General features: G+C 52.8%; 9 protein-coding genes across 9 annotated transcripts; 5 read left to right on the plus strand and 4 right to left on the minus strand.

Moving 5' to 3' along the window:
- Window positions 1-282: 282 nt before the first annotated feature.
- Window positions 283-1,236, plus strand: RHO25_012173 (uncharacterized protein; the record flags this gene model as incomplete). The annotated part of the gene is made up of 2 exons (XM_023603575.2): window positions 283-564; window positions 613-1,236. 2 exons carry the CDS (start codon window positions 283-285, stop codon window positions 1,234-1,236), a joined length of 906 nt encoding a protein of 301 aa, XP_023454520.1.
- Window positions 1,237-1,945: 709 nt separating this feature from the next.
- Window positions 1,946-4,197, plus strand: RHO25_012174 (uncharacterized protein; the record flags this gene model as incomplete). The annotated part of the gene is made up of 9 exons (XM_023603576.1): window positions 1,946-2,021; window positions 2,066-2,235; window positions 2,292-2,359; window positions 2,417-2,819; window positions 2,868-3,169; window positions 3,224-3,649; window positions 3,706-3,849; window positions 3,904-3,958; window positions 4,009-4,197. 9 exons carry the CDS (start codon window positions 1,946-1,948, stop codon window positions 4,195-4,197), a joined length of 1,833 nt encoding a protein of 610 aa, XP_023454519.1.
- A 1,736-nt stretch (window positions 4,198-5,933) lies between these two features.
- On the plus strand, window positions 5,934-7,496 carry RHO25_012175 (uncharacterized protein; the record flags this gene model as incomplete). Its single annotated transcript, XM_023603577.2, has 3 exons — window positions 5,934-5,990; window positions 6,041-7,219; window positions 7,272-7,496. The coding sequence occupies 3 exons, from the start codon at window positions 5,934-5,936 to the stop codon at window positions 7,494-7,496; spliced, it is 1,461 nt and encodes a 486-aa protein (XP_023454518.1).
- A 207-nt stretch (window positions 7,497-7,703) lies between these two features.
- On the minus strand, window positions 7,704-8,793 carry RHO25_012176 (uncharacterized protein; the record flags this gene model as incomplete). Its single annotated transcript, XM_023603578.2, has 3 exons — window positions 7,704-8,081; window positions 8,134-8,627; window positions 8,682-8,793. The coding sequence occupies 3 exons, from the start codon at window positions 8,791-8,793 to the stop codon at window positions 7,704-7,706; spliced, it is 984 nt and encodes a 327-aa protein (XP_023454517.1).
- Window positions 8,794-9,764: 971 nt separating this feature from the next.
- RHO25_012177 (uncharacterized protein) lies at window positions 9,765-10,525 on the minus strand (the record flags this gene model as incomplete). Its single annotated transcript, XM_023603579.2, has 2 exons — window positions 9,765-10,072; window positions 10,267-10,525. 2 exons carry the CDS (start codon window positions 10,523-10,525, stop codon window positions 9,765-9,767), a joined length of 567 nt encoding a protein of 188 aa, XP_023454516.1.
- A 1,017-nt stretch (window positions 10,526-11,542) lies between these two features.
- Window positions 11,543-12,637, plus strand: RHO25_012178 (uncharacterized protein; the record flags this gene model as incomplete). Its single annotated transcript, XM_023603580.1, has 1 exon — window positions 11,543-12,637. The coding sequence occupies one exon, from the start codon at window positions 11,543-11,545 to the stop codon at window positions 12,635-12,637; it is 1,095 nt and encodes a 364-aa protein (XP_023454515.1).
- Window positions 12,638-12,981: 344 nt separating this feature from the next.
- RHO25_012179 (uncharacterized protein) lies at window positions 12,982-14,246 on the minus strand (the record flags this gene model as incomplete). Its single annotated transcript, XM_023603581.2, has 2 exons — window positions 12,982-14,127; window positions 14,178-14,246. The coding sequence occupies 2 exons, from the start codon at window positions 14,244-14,246 to the stop codon at window positions 12,982-12,984; spliced, it is 1,215 nt and encodes a 404-aa protein (XP_023454524.1).
- A 664-nt stretch (window positions 14,247-14,910) lies between these two features.
- Window positions 14,911-15,224, minus strand: RHO25_012180 (uncharacterized protein; the record flags this gene model as incomplete). Its single annotated transcript, XM_023603582.2, has 2 exons — window positions 14,911-15,073; window positions 15,130-15,224. The coding sequence occupies 2 exons, from the start codon at window positions 15,222-15,224 to the stop codon at window positions 14,911-14,913; spliced, it is 258 nt and encodes an 85-aa protein (XP_023454523.2).
- Window positions 15,225-16,460: 1,236 nt separating this feature from the next.
- RHO25_012181 (uncharacterized protein) lies at window positions 16,461-16,931 on the plus strand (the record flags this gene model as incomplete). The annotated part of the gene is made up of 1 exon (XM_065603493.1): window positions 16,461-16,931. The coding sequence occupies one exon, from the start codon at window positions 16,461-16,463 to the stop codon at window positions 16,929-16,931; it is 471 nt and encodes a 156-aa protein (XP_065459565.1).
- Window positions 16,932-17,279: the final 348 nt, after the last annotated feature.

Raw genomic sequence — 17,279 nt, forward strand, 5'->3', positions numbered from 1 at the left:
GTCTTGCACCCTTCTCGAGATGCCTCGCAACATAGACTGAAGTGCCGATGCTGATGAAGTGGACTTGAATCGCTACCGCCAAGCCCCGCCCCGGTCCACGGCGCGCGACTCCAATGCTCCCACCTTCCTGCTCAGGCAAGACCTGCACACATCGTCTGCGCATCCGCAATGATGCCATCTACTTTGCACTTGGCGCGATGGCGCGGCAGTACGCCTGCAAAGGCCTACATAGCAGCTCCGAGGGCTCATCGGACCTCCAGGTAAGTGCTCACGTTCTCCGACATGCTCTTCCGCGCGTTGTACACGCTTTTTGGCGCCGCGGCCACAGTCACTGCATCGCCCGTCGCGAGCGGCCATGCGAATCACACTATAGGGCCTGAGAATGGCCATCTCGTGATTGTCGGAGGCAATCTCCAGAGCGACAACATCTGGCAGAAGATCATCGAACTTGCTGGCGGTCCGAATTCATCAATCGTGGTCATTCCCACTGCAGGAGGCGAACCGTCCTACAACGAGAGCTTTGCGAGCGCTGTCACACTCCGAGAACTGGGAGCGAACAATGTGGTGAGTAACCTCGCAGTTGGCCTCGCGGTGGAGCTAACACAGTAGCAGACTGTGCTTCACACGTACGATCCCGCTGTTGCCGACACCGACGAGTTCGTGGCACCACTCCTCGAAGCAGATGGCATATACTTTGGAGGAGGAAGACAATGGCGCCTGGTAGACGCATACGCTGGCACAAAAGCTGAGAGGGCCTTCCAATCCGTCCTGGACCGAGGCGGAGTCATCTCAGGATCGAGCGCAGGAGCCAGCATCCAGGCAAGCTTTCTTGCTCGTGGAGACACAGCCAACAACCAAATTATGATTGGTGACCATACGGTGGGCTTTGGATACCTGAAGAACGCAGCCGTGGATCAGCACGTGCTCGTGCGAAACAGGCATTTCGACATGTTTGACATCTTGAAGGTGCACCCAGAGCTGCTAGGGATTTCCATTGATGAGGACACAGCGCTGGTCGTACACAAGAACGAGGCGGAAGTTCTCGGCAGCACATATGCCTTGATCTACGATGGCAAGTTTTACTCTTCCGAGGGCACCGAATTGAAGACTCTCCCTCCTACGGAAGCTCGCTTTTACTTCTTGAAGTCAGGAGACAGGTATGACCTGGAGGCGCGAGAGGTGATTGTGGATGAGGATGATTCTACCGCATCTGACCAAGACCGTTCTGAGTTATAGACCGATCTCATAGCAACTTCTAGCATGGTCATCAGCTGATCCGAGCGTTCCACGGAGGCAGCTTCAATCACCAGCAATATCAATCTGCCTGAATGTCCATCAGCGTTGCCGGGGATGAAGCTCTTGCGTAGCTGATTGACATGCAAGTTGAAGTGGGGAACCTGGTTCAAACACCCTCGAGACCTGGGGTAGACACAGCTCGCCTACGGCCAGCGCCACCGGCCAGCGCCAACAATCAGTCACATCAGTCCCAACGACCAGTGTCATCAGTCCATCGCGTACTACAGGAGAGCGATATTCCCGCGCTCAGTCACTGTCAGGTGTTGCACAGTAAGTCAGATCAACCGCATCGCCTTTTCAAATCATGAACCAGAGCTGCACAATGCCAGCACGGAATAATTACAGGTTCAAGCCATATCGACTTCAAGATTGAGGCCTTGTCGAAGCTACCTGGAGAACAACACGCGGCAACTTGTTATGCTTGGTCAAATGACCGGGATGCGTGTGAACTTCAATGCTTTGGTAGCCTCAAGGTATACACCTGTGTGACACGCATTTCCCAAACCCGCATACCGGAAACATTTGCCAGGTTCTCCGCCATCTTACTCCGTATTCCCGTGCGACACATATATGCCCGGACTTGCGTTCAAATGTCTTCTTTTCTCCCTCTGGGACTTCTTGTTGAACAAAGACAGCAAGCAAGGACAATATGGGCATCTATACCAAACTTCCCGAGGAGATCCGCCAGGTGGATGTGATTGTAGCCGGAGGCAAGTGTTTCGTCAGTCAAAGTTCACCACTGACGCCTACTAACCTCTTGGACATCCAGGAGGCACTGCAGGATGTGTCATTGCTTCCCGACTCGCGGAGGCTGATCCAGAGCTCTCCATTCTGGTTATTGAGCAGGGCATGAACAATCACAACATTCCTGAAGTAGTGTATCCGGCTCTGTTCCCGCAGAACTTGAAGGAGGACAGCAAGACGGCCCTTTTCTGGCAGGTACGGAATATCTCAACTCCTTGAAGAGTAAGCGGTTCAGCTGAAACGTCTTGAAGGGCAACTTCGCGCCCCAGCTAGGTAATCGCGCGCCTGTCGTTCCATCTGGGGGCACTCTCGGAGGCGGGTACGTAAATAGATCTATACTGTTCCGCACAGCTATCTCATTGACTCTTCTCGCCAGATCGAGTATCAATTGGATGGTATACACGCGCGCGCAGCGCAGTGACTTTGACTCATGGAATATGCCGGGCTGGTCCGCAAATGATCTCTTCCCGTATCTCAGAAAGTTCGAGACATATCATGGCCGCGGTGAGCGTGAGCATCACGGATATGATGGTCCGATCAACATCTCCAAAGGCACATTCACTGCAAAGAGGGCAGAGAATGACTTTATCGAAGCCGCAGCCAAGCTTGGATATCGTGAGCTCAAGGACCTGCAGAATTTGGATGCCAACGACGGGGTCGAGCGCTGGTTGAGATATGTTGGACCAGATGGACGTCGCCAGGACGCTGCGCACAGGTTCTTGCATCCAAAGCTCCAGAGTGGCGGGTACCCGAACCTGCACGTCCTGACAGAGACTCATGTTCGTGAGCTTCTCATTGCACACTGACAGGCGCTGACTGGGAGCCAGGTCGTCAGAGTACTCATTGAAGGTGGACGAGCGTGCGGTGTGGAGTACCAGCCCAATCCAAAATTCAGCACCGATGATACGAAACGAAAAATTCGTGCCTCCAAGATGGTCTGCGTGTCTGCCGGCGCCAATGCTACGCCACTTATCCTCGAACGCTCAGGCGTCGGGAATCCCGATGTCTTGAGGAGAGCCGGAGTGCAACTGATCCAGCCTCTGCGAGGCGTCGGCGATCAGTATCAAGATCACCATCTATCACTGTGGGCATACCGTACCGATCTGAGTCCGCGTGAGGCCATTAATGGGTAGGTGTAGCGTGATTGAACATCGCCCAAATTTCGCCACTGACCGTCTACAAGCTTCAACGATGGTCGCTTTGACGTTCATGAAGCGATCCGCAAGCATGATGAATTGCTCGGCTGGAACTCTATGGATGCCAGTGGCAAGTTCAGGCCGACCGAAGCCGATTTGAAGGACCTCTCCCCAGCATTTCGAAGAGCTTGGGACCGGGACTTTCGCAACGCCCCAGACCGTCCACTAATGATCATTGCACTATACAATAGTTTCTTTGGAGACTACGCAACCCTGCCTGACGATGCAGAATATGTCTCGATGGCATGCTGGACCGCCTACCCTTACTCAAGAGGATCAATTCATATTACTGGGCCAGAGATTTCGGATCCCATTGATTTCGATGTCGGATATCTGAAGGATGCTGATGATGTAGATGTGCAGAAGCATATCTGGTCGTACAAACTACAGCGTGAGATGACTCGAAGGATGAGGTAGGTGGTGCTATGCTGCGACCCCTGCACACCTCTGCTGACCTTGCCATCTATAGTCTCTACCGAGGTGAAGAAGCTGGCTCGCATCCCGCTTTTCCCAAGCACTCGAAAGCTGCGATCGTGGAATTCGCCGACGGCCCGGTACCAGCCAATGCGCCCAAGATTCAGTATACTAAGGAGGATGACAAGATCATCGAGCAGTGAGTGATTGTTTTCCGCCTCTGCTACCATCTTTAACTAACTTGTCGCTCCAGGAAAGTCAGGGAGACAGTAGCCACCACATGGCACAGCCTTGGAACTTGCAAAATGGTAGGAGCTTATTTCGATTCATGGCGGAATACCAACTAACTCGCACCCAGGCACCGAGAGAGCAAGGTGGCGTGGTTGATAACACCCTGAGCGTCTACGGCATCAGAGGCTTGAAACTCGCCGACTTGTCGGTGCCACCGGAGAATGTTGGTGCCAACACGAATAACACGGCTCTCATGATCGGCGAGAAGGCAGCCGACATCTTCATCAAAGAGCTTGGCTTGAAAGCTAGGCTCTAGATGGAGATTGGCAAAGGATTGCTACGTTGAAGTCTATCATGTGCTGAGATTGGGCGCCAAGTCTTCCCTGACAGTCCCTTCTATCGACATTCTTCTTGCTTGCTTCGTGCCGGGGAGAATTGCTCTGCCTGAAGCAAGCTGAAACGCAACTTTCACCGGATTGGGCATCGTGTTGCAACTCTATGTAAGTAAGTGATGGAGCATAGAGTTGAACTCTCGTTGTTTCGTGGCTGTCGAATTCATCTCCGCAGTTCAAGCACAATCAGAATGAAATTTGGGTAGGTAGAGTTGAAAAGTCAGACAGGTTGCTTAGCTCGCAAACGGGACGATTGATTTCGGGAATCAAACATATGATACGACACGACTCTCCTGTCCCATCGACATCCCATTCTCCCACAGCATTATCAGTCTTTGACACTTTTCGCAATACCTGGATTCCACAGCGACGCCCACACACCGAGGTCTCCTAGCGATAATCGTCGGACGAGCCGACTGACAAGAACAATGCGCCTCACAATCCTCACCTGTGTTGCCCTCGGCGCCCTGGCAAACTGTTGTCCGAATATCGACATGCAGAGAAGGAATTCAGCCTACCCCATCGCCCCAGGAGCGAGACAAAACGAAACTTCTAATACCGCAGCTGGCACTGCAACGAAATCGAGTCCGGACAACCAAGCAAGTGAGACCAATTCTTCTCAACAGCAAAGATATACTGGAGGTGCTTCCTCGCTCCAGGTTCCGATGATTGCGGCGGGCGCTATTGGAGTAGCTGTTCTGGCAGGACTCTAGCATTTCAAGGTCACTGGCGAGAATGGGATCAAGAGAACTTCAATTCGAAGTGGAAAGCGGACCAAGGTTGAGGAGGTGACTTGCGCAGAGATGCTTTTTCTGTAAATGCTCGGTGCTTGGAGTTGGTTTCGCAGAACTGGGATACCCGGAAGGTTGCTCGGTGAATGTTGCAGCAGCAGAGGAAACCGACAGAGTAGCTAATGTAACTTCTTCTCAGCAGTACCAAGGTCTAGCTTTGCCATCTGTGTAGCCGATGGTAGTTGTACGAATCTGGACTTTGTTTGGATTGATTGCGTTGTAGCAGCTCCAGTCTCGTACTCAGTGTACCTACTATCACCATATCGTGACCCCTCTCCAGTAGGCATTGATAAATTGATCGCATCTTTTGATTACTGCAGACAGACATCTGGTGAATGATCGTGCAGGAACACTGCAATTCATTGTGTCACGAGGTCTCGAGGCACAGTACCCTGCAAACCTCGTTCTGCGACATCACAAAACTTTTGATGACTGAACACGAGTGGGATGTAGGTCGAATTGGAGCCGGGTGCTCATGGGAAGTCTACAATGCCAAGTCTGCTCGTTTGGTGGACCAGAAGAAGTCGTCCCACGCGACACTGCACTTCCCTTCGCCGCAAGGACATGCGTCGGCTCTTTCTGCCGACGCGGCGTCAATGCAGAGGATGCGTTCATGCAGGCGCTCCACCCCTGAACTGAAGCAGATGACCTCGAAATGTGGTGAATGTGCAGTGACGATCAGCAGCCTTTTTGCCTTGTGCAGAGCGGGGCTGGCTGAGCCGGGAAGAACCATGGAAACACCTTCAATAAATCTCACTTTCCGGTCTTGAACGTTTCGCACCGCAATCGACGTCGCCTCCTTGACGTTTCGACTCTTTCTCGAGCCTCACCACAGTGCTCGGTCACTCACACGTTCGTTTGGTGTCGACATGCGCGGTCTTTTCGCCAGACTTCTGGCTTGGTCTCAGGCCCCATTGTCTCCCCAGGTCTATCCCTCGTCTGTTGTGGCCGACGACGTGAACTGACTGGCGAATAGTTCACTTCTTCAGAGGCTCTGGATAAGCCGCATACTACAGCTACCAGATCCATCGAGACCGAGATTGCTTTCGTCGCCGACAGCGACAACAAATGCAACTCCGACAGATACGACCCATATGTCTGCGAATGTCTTGGCCTGAATGGTTGCTGGTTTCCCTCTGAGGTACAAGAAGGACCGCCGTACTCGCACGATGAGCCGTGGCCACAGAGAAGTAAGACGTGCAATGTGCCAGCAGGTGGCGATCCCAAGGGCGACGATGCTCCCGCTATCCTCCAAGCTTTCAAGGACTGCAAAGAAGATGGCCATATCGTCTTTGACAACACCACTTACTACATCGGCTCCATCATGAACACGACAGGCTTGAAGGACGTCACTATCGAGCTCCGCGGAACCATGCTGTGGGACACCAACATCCCGTATTGGCTAGCGAACTCGATGCCCATCGGCTTCCAAAACCAGACATCTGCCTGGCATCTGGGCGGCGAGAATCTGCACTTCTTTGGAAATGGCTACGGTACTATCGATGGCAACGGTCAAGCCTGGTATGACTTCAACCAGGGAGTCTCCAATCGGCATGGTCGACCACATTCTCTTTTGATCACAAACACAAAGAATGCTGTAATCGAGGGCCTTCGCTTCATCAAACCTCAAATGTGGACTATGACCGTCGCTCGGTCGGAGAAAATGCTGCTACAAGACATCTTCATCAACGCCACCAGTGATACGAGAGACTTCCGCGCCAATGTCAACACAGACGGCGTAGACACAGTATACGCTAACAACATCACTTTCCTACGATGGACAATCGACAACGGAGACGACAGCATCAGCATGAAGCAGAATAGCACAAACATTTACATTGAAGACTGCACCTTCTACAATGGACAGTCTCTGGCGATGGGAAGCATTGGACAATATCCTGGCCAAATTGAAGTCATCGAAAACATTACTGCTCACAACATCAAATGCTTCAATACAGGCTACGGAGGCCGAGTGAAGACATGGACAGGCAAGAACAAAGGCTTTCCCCCGAATGGAGGCGGCGGAGGGCTCGGCTGGGCGAAGAACATCACGTTCACCAACTTCGAGCTGAACGACGTTAATCTCGCCTGGGCGATCTCACAATGCACTTCCTACAATGGGCAGAGAGGAGACTGCAACACTTCTGACTTCAAGGCAAGCATCTCACCCACGCCTCCAACACTGATCACTGCTAACACTCGTGTAGGTTTCGGACATGCATTGGGGCAATGCGAGAGGCACACTCAAGGGCGACCGTGTCGCAACATTGCAGTGCTCGGCAGAAGCGCCATGCTCGAACATCAATCTCTTTGATAATGAACTGTGGGCGCTGGACCAGGACATCCCATCTTACTCCTACCTCTGTGAGGCAGTGGAGAACACGATTGGATTCAACTGCACTGGTGCATGCAATGGACAGTGTCCTCGCTGATAGTTTCGTTTCGGAGCAGGAATTGCATCAACAGGACTGCTGTGAAATTCTCAAAAGGTAATTCATTTCATCAGTATCTCGACACTATACCGGCTTGGGTAACTCCACGCGATCTGCAGGACAGTACAGAACGTACGAAGGATGGCGGGTGATACCAAATTACAAGTGCTGTTTATCGTTCTATTGGTAAATCGGAGCAACGCCAAATCAAGCAATCGTAGCCACAGCTACTGGCTTTGTTCCGTTCTTCTGCTCAGTGAAGGTCTCAGGCCAGAGGAATGCCCGATCCTCAACACTAGGTGTCATGGCTTTGAACGTAGGCACAGCATTCCTAGAGCTGATCTTCCTCCACATGTTTGCCCTTGGGTTGAATTTGACTGGCAGGCCTTCACCCTTGGTCTTGGCTTCGTCGAGCTTGGCGATCCTGGTCACTTCTCGTTGGATGTCTGCGAAGCTGTCGTAGGGGATGTGCTCGATCTTGTTGTCAATGCAATGCTTCTCAAGCGCGAGTCCTCTACGGGCGAAGAGAACGTCAGATTGACCTGCAGCGGCAAGGTCTGATATGCCATCGCCAATGAAGACAATCTGTTCAGGACAGTAAGTATACAACAGCCCGCAGGATACTCTAATCACTTACCAGTGGTACTGTGCCATCTTCACTCTCCAGCTTGGCCCTTGACTTGTACTCATCGATCGAAAGAGCCTTGTCGTGGCCAAGGGCCGTCTCGTGGCGCCACACAGGCTTCCAGCTGTGGCCTTCCGCATCGATCTCGGCGTCATTCGCGACGATATCGATTCCACTGCTTTGTTCCTCGCCAAGGAAGTGGTCGAGGACTCTGCGTAGCACGGGTTTCAGGCCAGCGGAGATGACATTGAAAGGAATGCGATTGTTCCTGCAGAACTCATGGAACTGCTTGAAGCCAGAGTCAACCACGAGGCCTTCTTCAAGAGCCTTGAAACCATCCTCGAAAGGAACATCGAGCGAACCCCACATCTCCTCCGAGACATCTCTAAAGCTGCGTTCGCCGCTCTTGATCTGCTCCTCCAGCTCCGCCCGTCGCTCGAAGCCGCATCCGAATGCATTGAAGAGGATGTGTCCAGTGTCCTGCATGAATATTGTGCCATCGAAGTCTGGCCTCGCTCATCAGTCATGGGTTCAATCGACACTTCACAAGTGTTGCTCACCAGAAAAGCAGATGATCTTTCTCGTTGTTCCCATGTTGGAGACATCGATGTTCTGGTCGCCGTTACCCATCTCTGCTCTCTCGTTTGGTGGGGTCAGTGCTATTGGAGCCATTTTGGAAGATGCTCGTTAAGTAGAAAGGGGGGAGAAGACAAGGTAAGATAGTCGATATGGCAATGAACGCGGAGGAAAGATATGGGGAAGGGCGATGGGGTATAAGAGATTGCAGCGAGCACGTCGGTCCAGGTCTGTCGTCGACCCATAAGCAATGATGTCTGAAAAGCGGTCCCAAGGGACGGGGTGGACTGGGTGGACTTTGGTGGGTATGGAACGTGGACAGAGAAGAGCTCTTGGTGCCGTTCTTTCATCTCTCTGCTCCTGCACAGCGGCCACGTACGCCACGATGATGGTATCCGTGCTGTTGGTTGGCGCCGGACCTACTGCCGCTTAGGATCTCAGATGCGCAACGTGGTTGAGAGTTGCCGCTGCTTTCACATGCATGAAGCTAGCTGTGAGCGGTGTAGCAGCACGCCAGCACGATTGAGCCGCACGCTGACGCGCCACGCGCGCGTTCCCAACAATTTGGACGGGCAAGCCAGAGATTCGCTAAGAAGAATCGATGCGATGATGGGCCAGAAGATTTTCCTTCGCGAAGAAGTGGATCTCGAGGATGAAGTCAGATCTGTGGGCTTGTCTGTGGTCCCCGTGGTCGCTCCACGGTGCCACTGGGGGAAAACGGTCGACGGGTCAGTGCTGACGACACTTCGAGATTCTGCCTCGTGATTGCATGCTGTATGCACGAAATGCACACTTTGCCAGCTGATGGGGGTCTTGGATCAGAGAATACGATTGTTTGAGGGGGAGAGCACAAGAGAAACGAAGTGTGTTGTTTGACGCGCCAAGGAAACGCTAGGGCAGGATCGGCGTGGTTGGTGTTTCTCTGCGCCAAAGGTCGCGTTCTTCACGCAATATTCATGTCGCTTGCCACTCTACGGAGTCTACGACCAGAGCACCTGCTCCATTTTCAATACTCGGCGACTGAAGAGCCTCTGTCCGCGTGTCTGTCCAGTCTCGTCCAACTACTTCTACATCGTCAGTGGTGCTAACGGCAGACCACCAAACGCCACCACTCCTCGCCTCCAGTCCAGGTCGATTTGTAGCACGGGCACTGCAGCTGCGGGCACCGTGACTGGGCTCAGCTTGGCTCCCACTGCCAGACTCAGAGTATCGTGGTCGTACGAGATCAAGTTCAGGCCTGCCGCAGTTTCCTTTGAGAGGCCAGCTTCCTCGATCAAAGCCTTCTTCGCGATCAGAGCATCCACAGCCTGCGTGATATCTGGTGCAATTGGATTCGCGACGACGGCAACGATGCGGTTGCTATCTGCAATGTTCTCTGTATCCTGAGATTAGCGCAGCTCTTCTGTACAGGCATGACTCGCCTTGCTTTGGCAGGCATTCGATCAACCATGGATCAGCTGGAGCAACTGCTGCAGCTGCAGCGAGTCCGTCCACTCCAAGCTCCGAAGATGCAACATCGATGATACCCGACCCTCTCTGCTCTGCCGAAGATTGAAATTGAATACTCACGTGGCTTGATTTGCATGGCACGGAAATATGCAATGCGGTTCGTACGGTTGACTTCGGAGAAAGATTCGCGGATGGGCTGATACTGCGCCACTCCTCCAGTGTAGTTTCCAGCAGCATAGGTAATGGTTCTGATCGCAGCGTCCAGCCTCAAAAGGTCGTTGGTCAAGATGTCTCCTCCCGCATCGCGGCTGTGCAGAGGCGTAGCGACGGACAAGGCAATGCTGGCAAGCAGCAGCACGATCGCTGAAAGACCAAACATCCTCGCTATCGATGTGTGGACGAGGGAGAAGTGAGACTTACATTCGGCGGGATCAAGCACCACAAAACCATCTGGTCAACTCCACGCCACGGTGACGCTGTGACGCTGTGATTCCTGTAGCGCGACGCGCGACTGTCGAAACTTAAAAAGATACCGAGGCGAAACTGCAAGACATCAAGGTCTGAGGCCCTTTCGCGCATCAAGAGACATGCCCTCGTCAACCAATGCCTCTTACATAGCAGTAGCGCTGGCCCAAGCCAACTTCTACGATAATCTCTCGCCTCTTCGCGACCTGTCGTGAGCTGCACATCAGTACCATGGGCGCAGACAGTAGATGCACGGCCTCAAACACTGCAGACGGCTAGTCTAGCGATGTGACGACGACACATCGTGTATTCGGGTAGGTCAACTCCATGGGCTGTTGACGGCGAGTAGGTAGGACATCTCTCCACGATCGAGTTTCTTCACCAGCTTTCGAACAGCACGACGAATCATGCCAACTCGTGGGTTCGGTGTGAGACACTTGTTCTCCAACAAGATATCAGTCGTAGTGCCAGGGAATATCGCCAAGCAGCTCTCCGCGCTCGCTTTCTGCGCCAGAATTGAACGAGATGAAGAATATCTGCGACGAGATCCAGACTTGAAGTCGACCATACGACGTTTGGATCAGCAGGAGCCACTAGGTTCAGCCCTAAATGGAGCAAAAAAGTCGTTGCGTGGGATCAGATCGTCTATACACGAAGGAACGAATTCGTAACGCTTCAAAGTGGCGGAGCTTAGCTTGAGAGCTCTCAACACTGCAGCCTCGGTAGCTTTTACATTGACAGCGGAGATTCGACAAGAACATTACCTGTCAATCGCTCGGCGACGAGAAATCCACCTCATCACCGAATCTCACCTCTTCACCACAATTTCCAATATCACCGAGCCTCACAAATCTGCTTCTGCTTAAGCTTCAACAAAATCGCAGAACAATTTCGAACTTCGGTTAGCTCGAACATTCCGCAACAATCGGAAATGCCAACTCTACCAGAATCCGTTTGGGCCTGGAAATGCACACCAGGAGCGGATAAGGTGCTTCACAAGGAGGACATTCCACTTCCGAAGGTCGAACCCAATGGCCTCCTCGTCAAAATCAAAGCCATGGGAGTATGCCACAGCGACTGTCTCATCAGAGACTTACCAGAGGCTCCGGCACAATGTCTGAAAGAGTGGACACTCGGTCACGAAGGAGCAGGCGAAGTCATCGAGATAGGAACCGAAGTCGACAAGTCCGCATTTGAAGTCGGAGACATGGTAGCGATACACCCAGTTCCGGGTTGCGGGAAGTGTCTGCCTTGCCAATCGGGGTACCAACGTATCTGCCAAACTTCTGGAAAGGGTGGGTATGGCCTTGGATACGATGGCTTCATGCAGGAGTATCTAGCAGTCCGGGCAGACGCTTGCGCAAAAGTGCCAGATGGTGTGCCAGCAGAACACGCGTGTATTGCTGCAGACGCGTTGCTGACAGCTTATCATGCTGTTAAGTACACAGCTGATGTGAAACCGGATCAAATCATTGCCATCACTGGACTAGGTGGTCTCGGTCTAAATGGCTTACAGACAGCCCTCCACCTCGGAGTCAAGCGTATCATAGCTTTCGACAAGCGGCAAGAGGCACTCGACTTCGCCATTCGCATGGGACTTAAAGCCGAAGATGCGTATTGCACGACTGAGACTCAATCGAAACCCATCCCAGAGATCCTTGCCGAGAAGGGCATCGTAATCGACACTGTCATCGACTTCGTCGGACACGAAGAAACCATAAGTCTCGCGCAACAAATCATCTGCCCAGTTGGCCTCATCGTCATGGTCGGACTGCTGAGCCCAGCAGTCCCCGTCGTGCCATATCTTGTGACACAAAATTGCCTGACGATCAAAGGCTCGTTTTGCGGAGACATGAACGGGTTGAATGAAGTGCTGCAGCTGCTCAAAGAAGGCGTTTTGAAGCCTGAGACCAGCACCGGTTCCATTGACGACATGCCACAAACGCTTCAAGATCTCGATGACGGCAAGATAGTCGGAAGAAGGATCCTGCTTCCAAATTGGTCCAAAGGTGGTGAGAAGCTCTAGCTGAGCTCGTCCTCGCTGTAGACAGCAAAATGGAAACTCGCAAACAACGGCAGTTTATGCTCTCTCCTCGCAACCCTTGTACGCGCCTAATTCGCTTCGCGAGACATAGTGCCTTGAGGGTGCTCCAGAAAACAGAGGAACGAGGAGGGAGGAAGTATTCGAGTCCACAGGAGAGCCACGCAATTTTGATTATGGTTTCCATGTTGCTCTCCGGCAGTAGCTCTTCCTCCATCTTCATCTCGAGGCGCGCCGTTGGGAGATGGCAATATTCAATCAGAATCATATTCCAGAGGCACTCTATGCTCTACAACGTGTCGCTAAAAATACTGCAACTACAATTCATATCACAATTCATCGTGTGGCACCGCAGGTCTCCCAGAGTCCTTGTGCAAATCCACACCAATCTTCTTCCTCCACTTCTCCCATGTGCTCCAAAAGTCCTTTTCCATGCCGCTCTCCATCTGATCAGGTAGTACGACAACATATTCCACGTGCAATGCGCCGTATCCTCCATTCTCGTCTTGCCAGATGGGCATGCCTTCGCCTTGGACGATCTCGACGTGCCCCGGCTGAACGACTTCGCCTCGTTTTCGAGATAGTTGCACCACGTGCCCGTCCAGATGTGTGAGGTTGCGCGTCCAGTCTCCCATCCACGCCTCTCGCAATGACAGGATCTCCCTCCAGAACAGATTCTCGCCCTTTCGTCTGAAAAATGTTCCATCTGTGCGGTCCTTCTCGTCCGTCGCAAGCCTTGGATCACTCTCTCCAACCTGCACGATCAGACTTCCGGCCTCCCAGTCAGGACTTTCGTCGCCTTCGTTCTCATACTGCACTCGGCCATTTCTCGGCATGCCCTTTTCCACAGTCAGGTCGTAGGCCTCCTCACTTCTCACAACTTTCGAGCCGCCACAGGTCTTGCACTTGTGCTTGATGATCTCGCCTTTGCCGCCACACATGTCGCATTGCATCTGCATCTGTTGGAAGATACCAGGCGCTAGCATTTGTTTCTGGATCACCATCCCATGTCCCGAGCACTTGTGACAGGTATCCTTATGTCCATCTTCGCTCCCTGTGCCTTCGCACTTGGGACAAATGACTTGCTTCTCAATCTTGAACTCGTGTTCGGCGCCAGTGTAGAAGTCCTTCAAGCTGACTTGTATGCGCACCTCCATGTCGGGACCTTGTCGCCGCCCATGGCCGAAGTGACCACCGCCACCAAAGAATTGATTGAAAATATCGAACGGGCTCCTGCCTCCTCCTCGCCCACCTTGTCCGCGCTCTTTATGTTGCTTGACACCTTCGGCTCCATGTCTGTCGTAAATTTGGCGCAATTCCTTGTCGGCAAGCGTTTCGTAGGCTTCGCTGACTTCGACGAACTTTTTGGCCGCTGTCTCGTCTTCGGGGTTCTTATCGGGGTGGTACTGTTTCGAGAGGCGACGGTAGGCCTTTTTCAGATCGCGTTCATCGGCGGATTTATCGAGTCCCAGGATCTGCCAAAGTGTGAGCGTAGAATTGCGACTTTGCTTGCAAGGCAGCTGACCTTGTAGTAGTCTTGCGCGAATGCAACAGCGAACAAGCTGAGCAGCGCAAGTGTGGAAAAGAGAAGCATGGTTGCTGAATGTTGGTCGGATCACAGACGACAAGTGGACATTGATGGTCGATGGATGGCAGCGGGATAGAGCGAGGACTGCCTAGGCGATCATGTCGATGCGGCGTTGTTGAACAGCTGTCACAAGCGAAGGACGAATTGTGCAGTGGGTAAGAGAATGTGCATATGCAAGGCACAAGAAATCGTTCACCTCCCACTTGCAGCGGGCAGACATTCCTCGAACACTTGTCGAGTACCCGATCAAGCTTTCGGGAATCCCTGCTAGTGCCTCGGTAGAGCAGAGCCTCATCCCGCACCTTCTATCGAGACTCCGTCCGAACTCTTTTCTTTCATTCGCACATCACATCACCTGCCAACCGGCAGCATGTTCTGCATCCCCATTATTTGACGTCGCTCCGAGTTTGAACACCCGGCCGACGATCTTCGTGCTATGCTTCATCCTGTTGAGGAATGGTAAGACTGCCGAAGACGGAAACACTGGACGTGACTGTGTGAAGGCCGAAGAGCTCTTGCTCCATTACAACTGCAAAATATATCAAACCGGTACAATGGTATCTCCAAAACAATAGGCACCTCCCGAACTCCTGCGACAATGCCTGTCAACGCACTTCACTGCTTTCATGTGCGATCGAGACAGGACCCGCCGTCGTCCCACAGTTAACTCTCACAGCGCCACATTCGTCTTTGACAGGTCGGCAGCCATTGCCTCGCGGATCTTCTGGTGTCGATGCCTTCGTCGCTCTGCGGGTAAGGAGTCCGTGGCGCGATCATCAAAGACCTTGAATCGGTTCTCTATACGGTGAGCAGCACTGGTCCCCCATGAAAGGCTATACCGAATGTTAGATGGGGTCGCGGTCTAGGATGGAAAAAGGACTTTACTCACGCTGAATGGTCCGCTGTCATGATATATGCTACGCCCATGGGCAATGATGCAAGTGCACCAATGCCTGTGAGAGCTTTGATTGTTGCGATGGACATGATTTGGCCGACTTCCGGTACTTGTTCTCCTATCTGATGTGGAGATCTGATGGGGAGTAGTGGGACTGATGGTCTTTCTATCCAATGGATGCTACGCTGTTGTTGATGCTGATGCTGTTGTGTGATGCTGCTTCCAAACAGGCGGCACTCGAGATGCAAGATATACCACTCACCATGCGCGCTTAGCTGGAAGAAGGACCTGCTATTCCTACGAGTTTGGCACATGGCACGTCGCACCGTCCGCAGACTATTCGTATGGCATGGCACATCACGATAGCATGTGGTGTGATGTGCTGCGAAGGATGAATTGAATCGCCCCCTGAAAGTCATCGGAGAGCGCCGTTTTCGCCGACTCGATCCGTCGTCTCCGTCCTTCTCACGCCATCACGCCAGCAACAACGCACAGCTGTCACGCGCTCGACGGCCACGTGCTGCCAGCATTGCGCCGCACATATGTTGCGTGCCATCCCTTGAAAACAAGGCATGCGGCGCAGTCGGGCTCGATGCCCTAAGTCCGCGTCTTGCTTGCCCTTTGCAATAATGCCGCCTGTCCGCCAGGCGATGACACGCAATCCGCACGATCGCCGCTCGCGCTGGACTGAGTGTGTGGTCAATCGGTTCACCGGCAATGCATGTGCCTGAGGGCATGTCAGACTTCCACACACACAAGCAGCACCATGTAAGTGCCAGCAAGAACGCAAACACTGCCTCCCCACGACTCCAGATCGCAACAACTGTCCAGGTCAGTGTGTCTGCCTGCACAGGTTTCGAGGTTACAAATTCTGCCGACCTTGCCTCTTGTCGACCTATGCGAAATGCTTCAAGCAAGAAATGCCGCCGAGAATCTCTGACCTGGGTAGCAGGGATGCGTTCACGGCGACGCCGACATACATCTTGGCATTTTGCACCACAGCAACCTTCTACGACAGTCAGTAAATTCCGAGTCACCATTCGTCAGCGAAGCATCAGCCGACTGCCGGTTCATGAGCGATGCACATCATGCTGCTCCATCTCACGCTAGGAGGTGCTAGCCATATGCCTGAGTACATCCAAGGTCCAATGCTTCTCGAACCATCTCGGCCCGGAAGTTAGAGTTCACTGTTCCCTGCGCTCACCTTCGATCCAGGGCGGTAGGGAGTTTCGAAATGATATCCGAACAGGCCTGCATCGCAGACTACAAAGAGCCGCCTGTCCACGCTTCTAGTCTACCAAAACACAACACACTCCGCAGAAAACATGACGAACCCTATTGACGAAATCACGCAGCGCTGGGAGCGAGATGTCCAGGAAATCAAGACTGCCGTAGACAGAATGATCGATGCAATGAACAAGGACACTTTCACTCTCGACAACCCACAAGTCTATGAAACGCATGACATCAAAGCCTTCCAGGCAACACATCCGTTCTGGAGCTCACAGAAGGTCTTCACCTTCGACGGATACATCGAAGGATACCACGCTTACAGGGGCCACTACACGGAGTATTTCATTCAAATCACGGAAAACATCGTGAACTACGTCGACGACACGCATGCAGACTGCCATATCAATTATGAAGCCCACAATGCACCCCCTGGTCTGATCCGCCCTGGAGTTTGTGTGTTGACGTTTCACAAGAAGGATGGCAAATGGCTCTGCACTTCGCTTGCGACACTCAACGGCATGGAGCCGGATGACAGGTGTAGCAAGGGCGCATTTTGCTTGTGATGACGAAGCGTTGGAGGCTATCAATACAGCCGGGCTATGGCACTTCGAACGTATCAATATCAGCGCAACCCTTGGATTTGAGTCGACGCCAAGCTTCATTCTCCTTCTTTGACAGTCCACTCCAAAGGACATGTCTTATCAACGACTGTCATCGTTCCGCGCCCCACCGGGCGCCGCAGCGGACAATTTGTCAGCGGCAGATATTGCTTCCCTGGCCTCGCTCTTTGGCTGAACCATCAGGCTGGATTCGCGCAGCATCCGAAGGAGGCTGGTCCTTAGTCGGTGAGGACGTGCAATCGGAAAGCTGGTGGCCAGATGCCAGAACATGCACTTGCAAGCTCGATGCTC

Source organism: Cercospora beticola, chromosome 8 (genome assembly GCF_033473495.1).
Source record: "Cercospora beticola chromosome 8, complete sequence".
Taxonomy (NCBI): Eukaryota; Fungi; Ascomycota; class Dothideomycetes; order Mycosphaerellales; family Mycosphaerellaceae; genus Cercospora; species Cercospora beticola.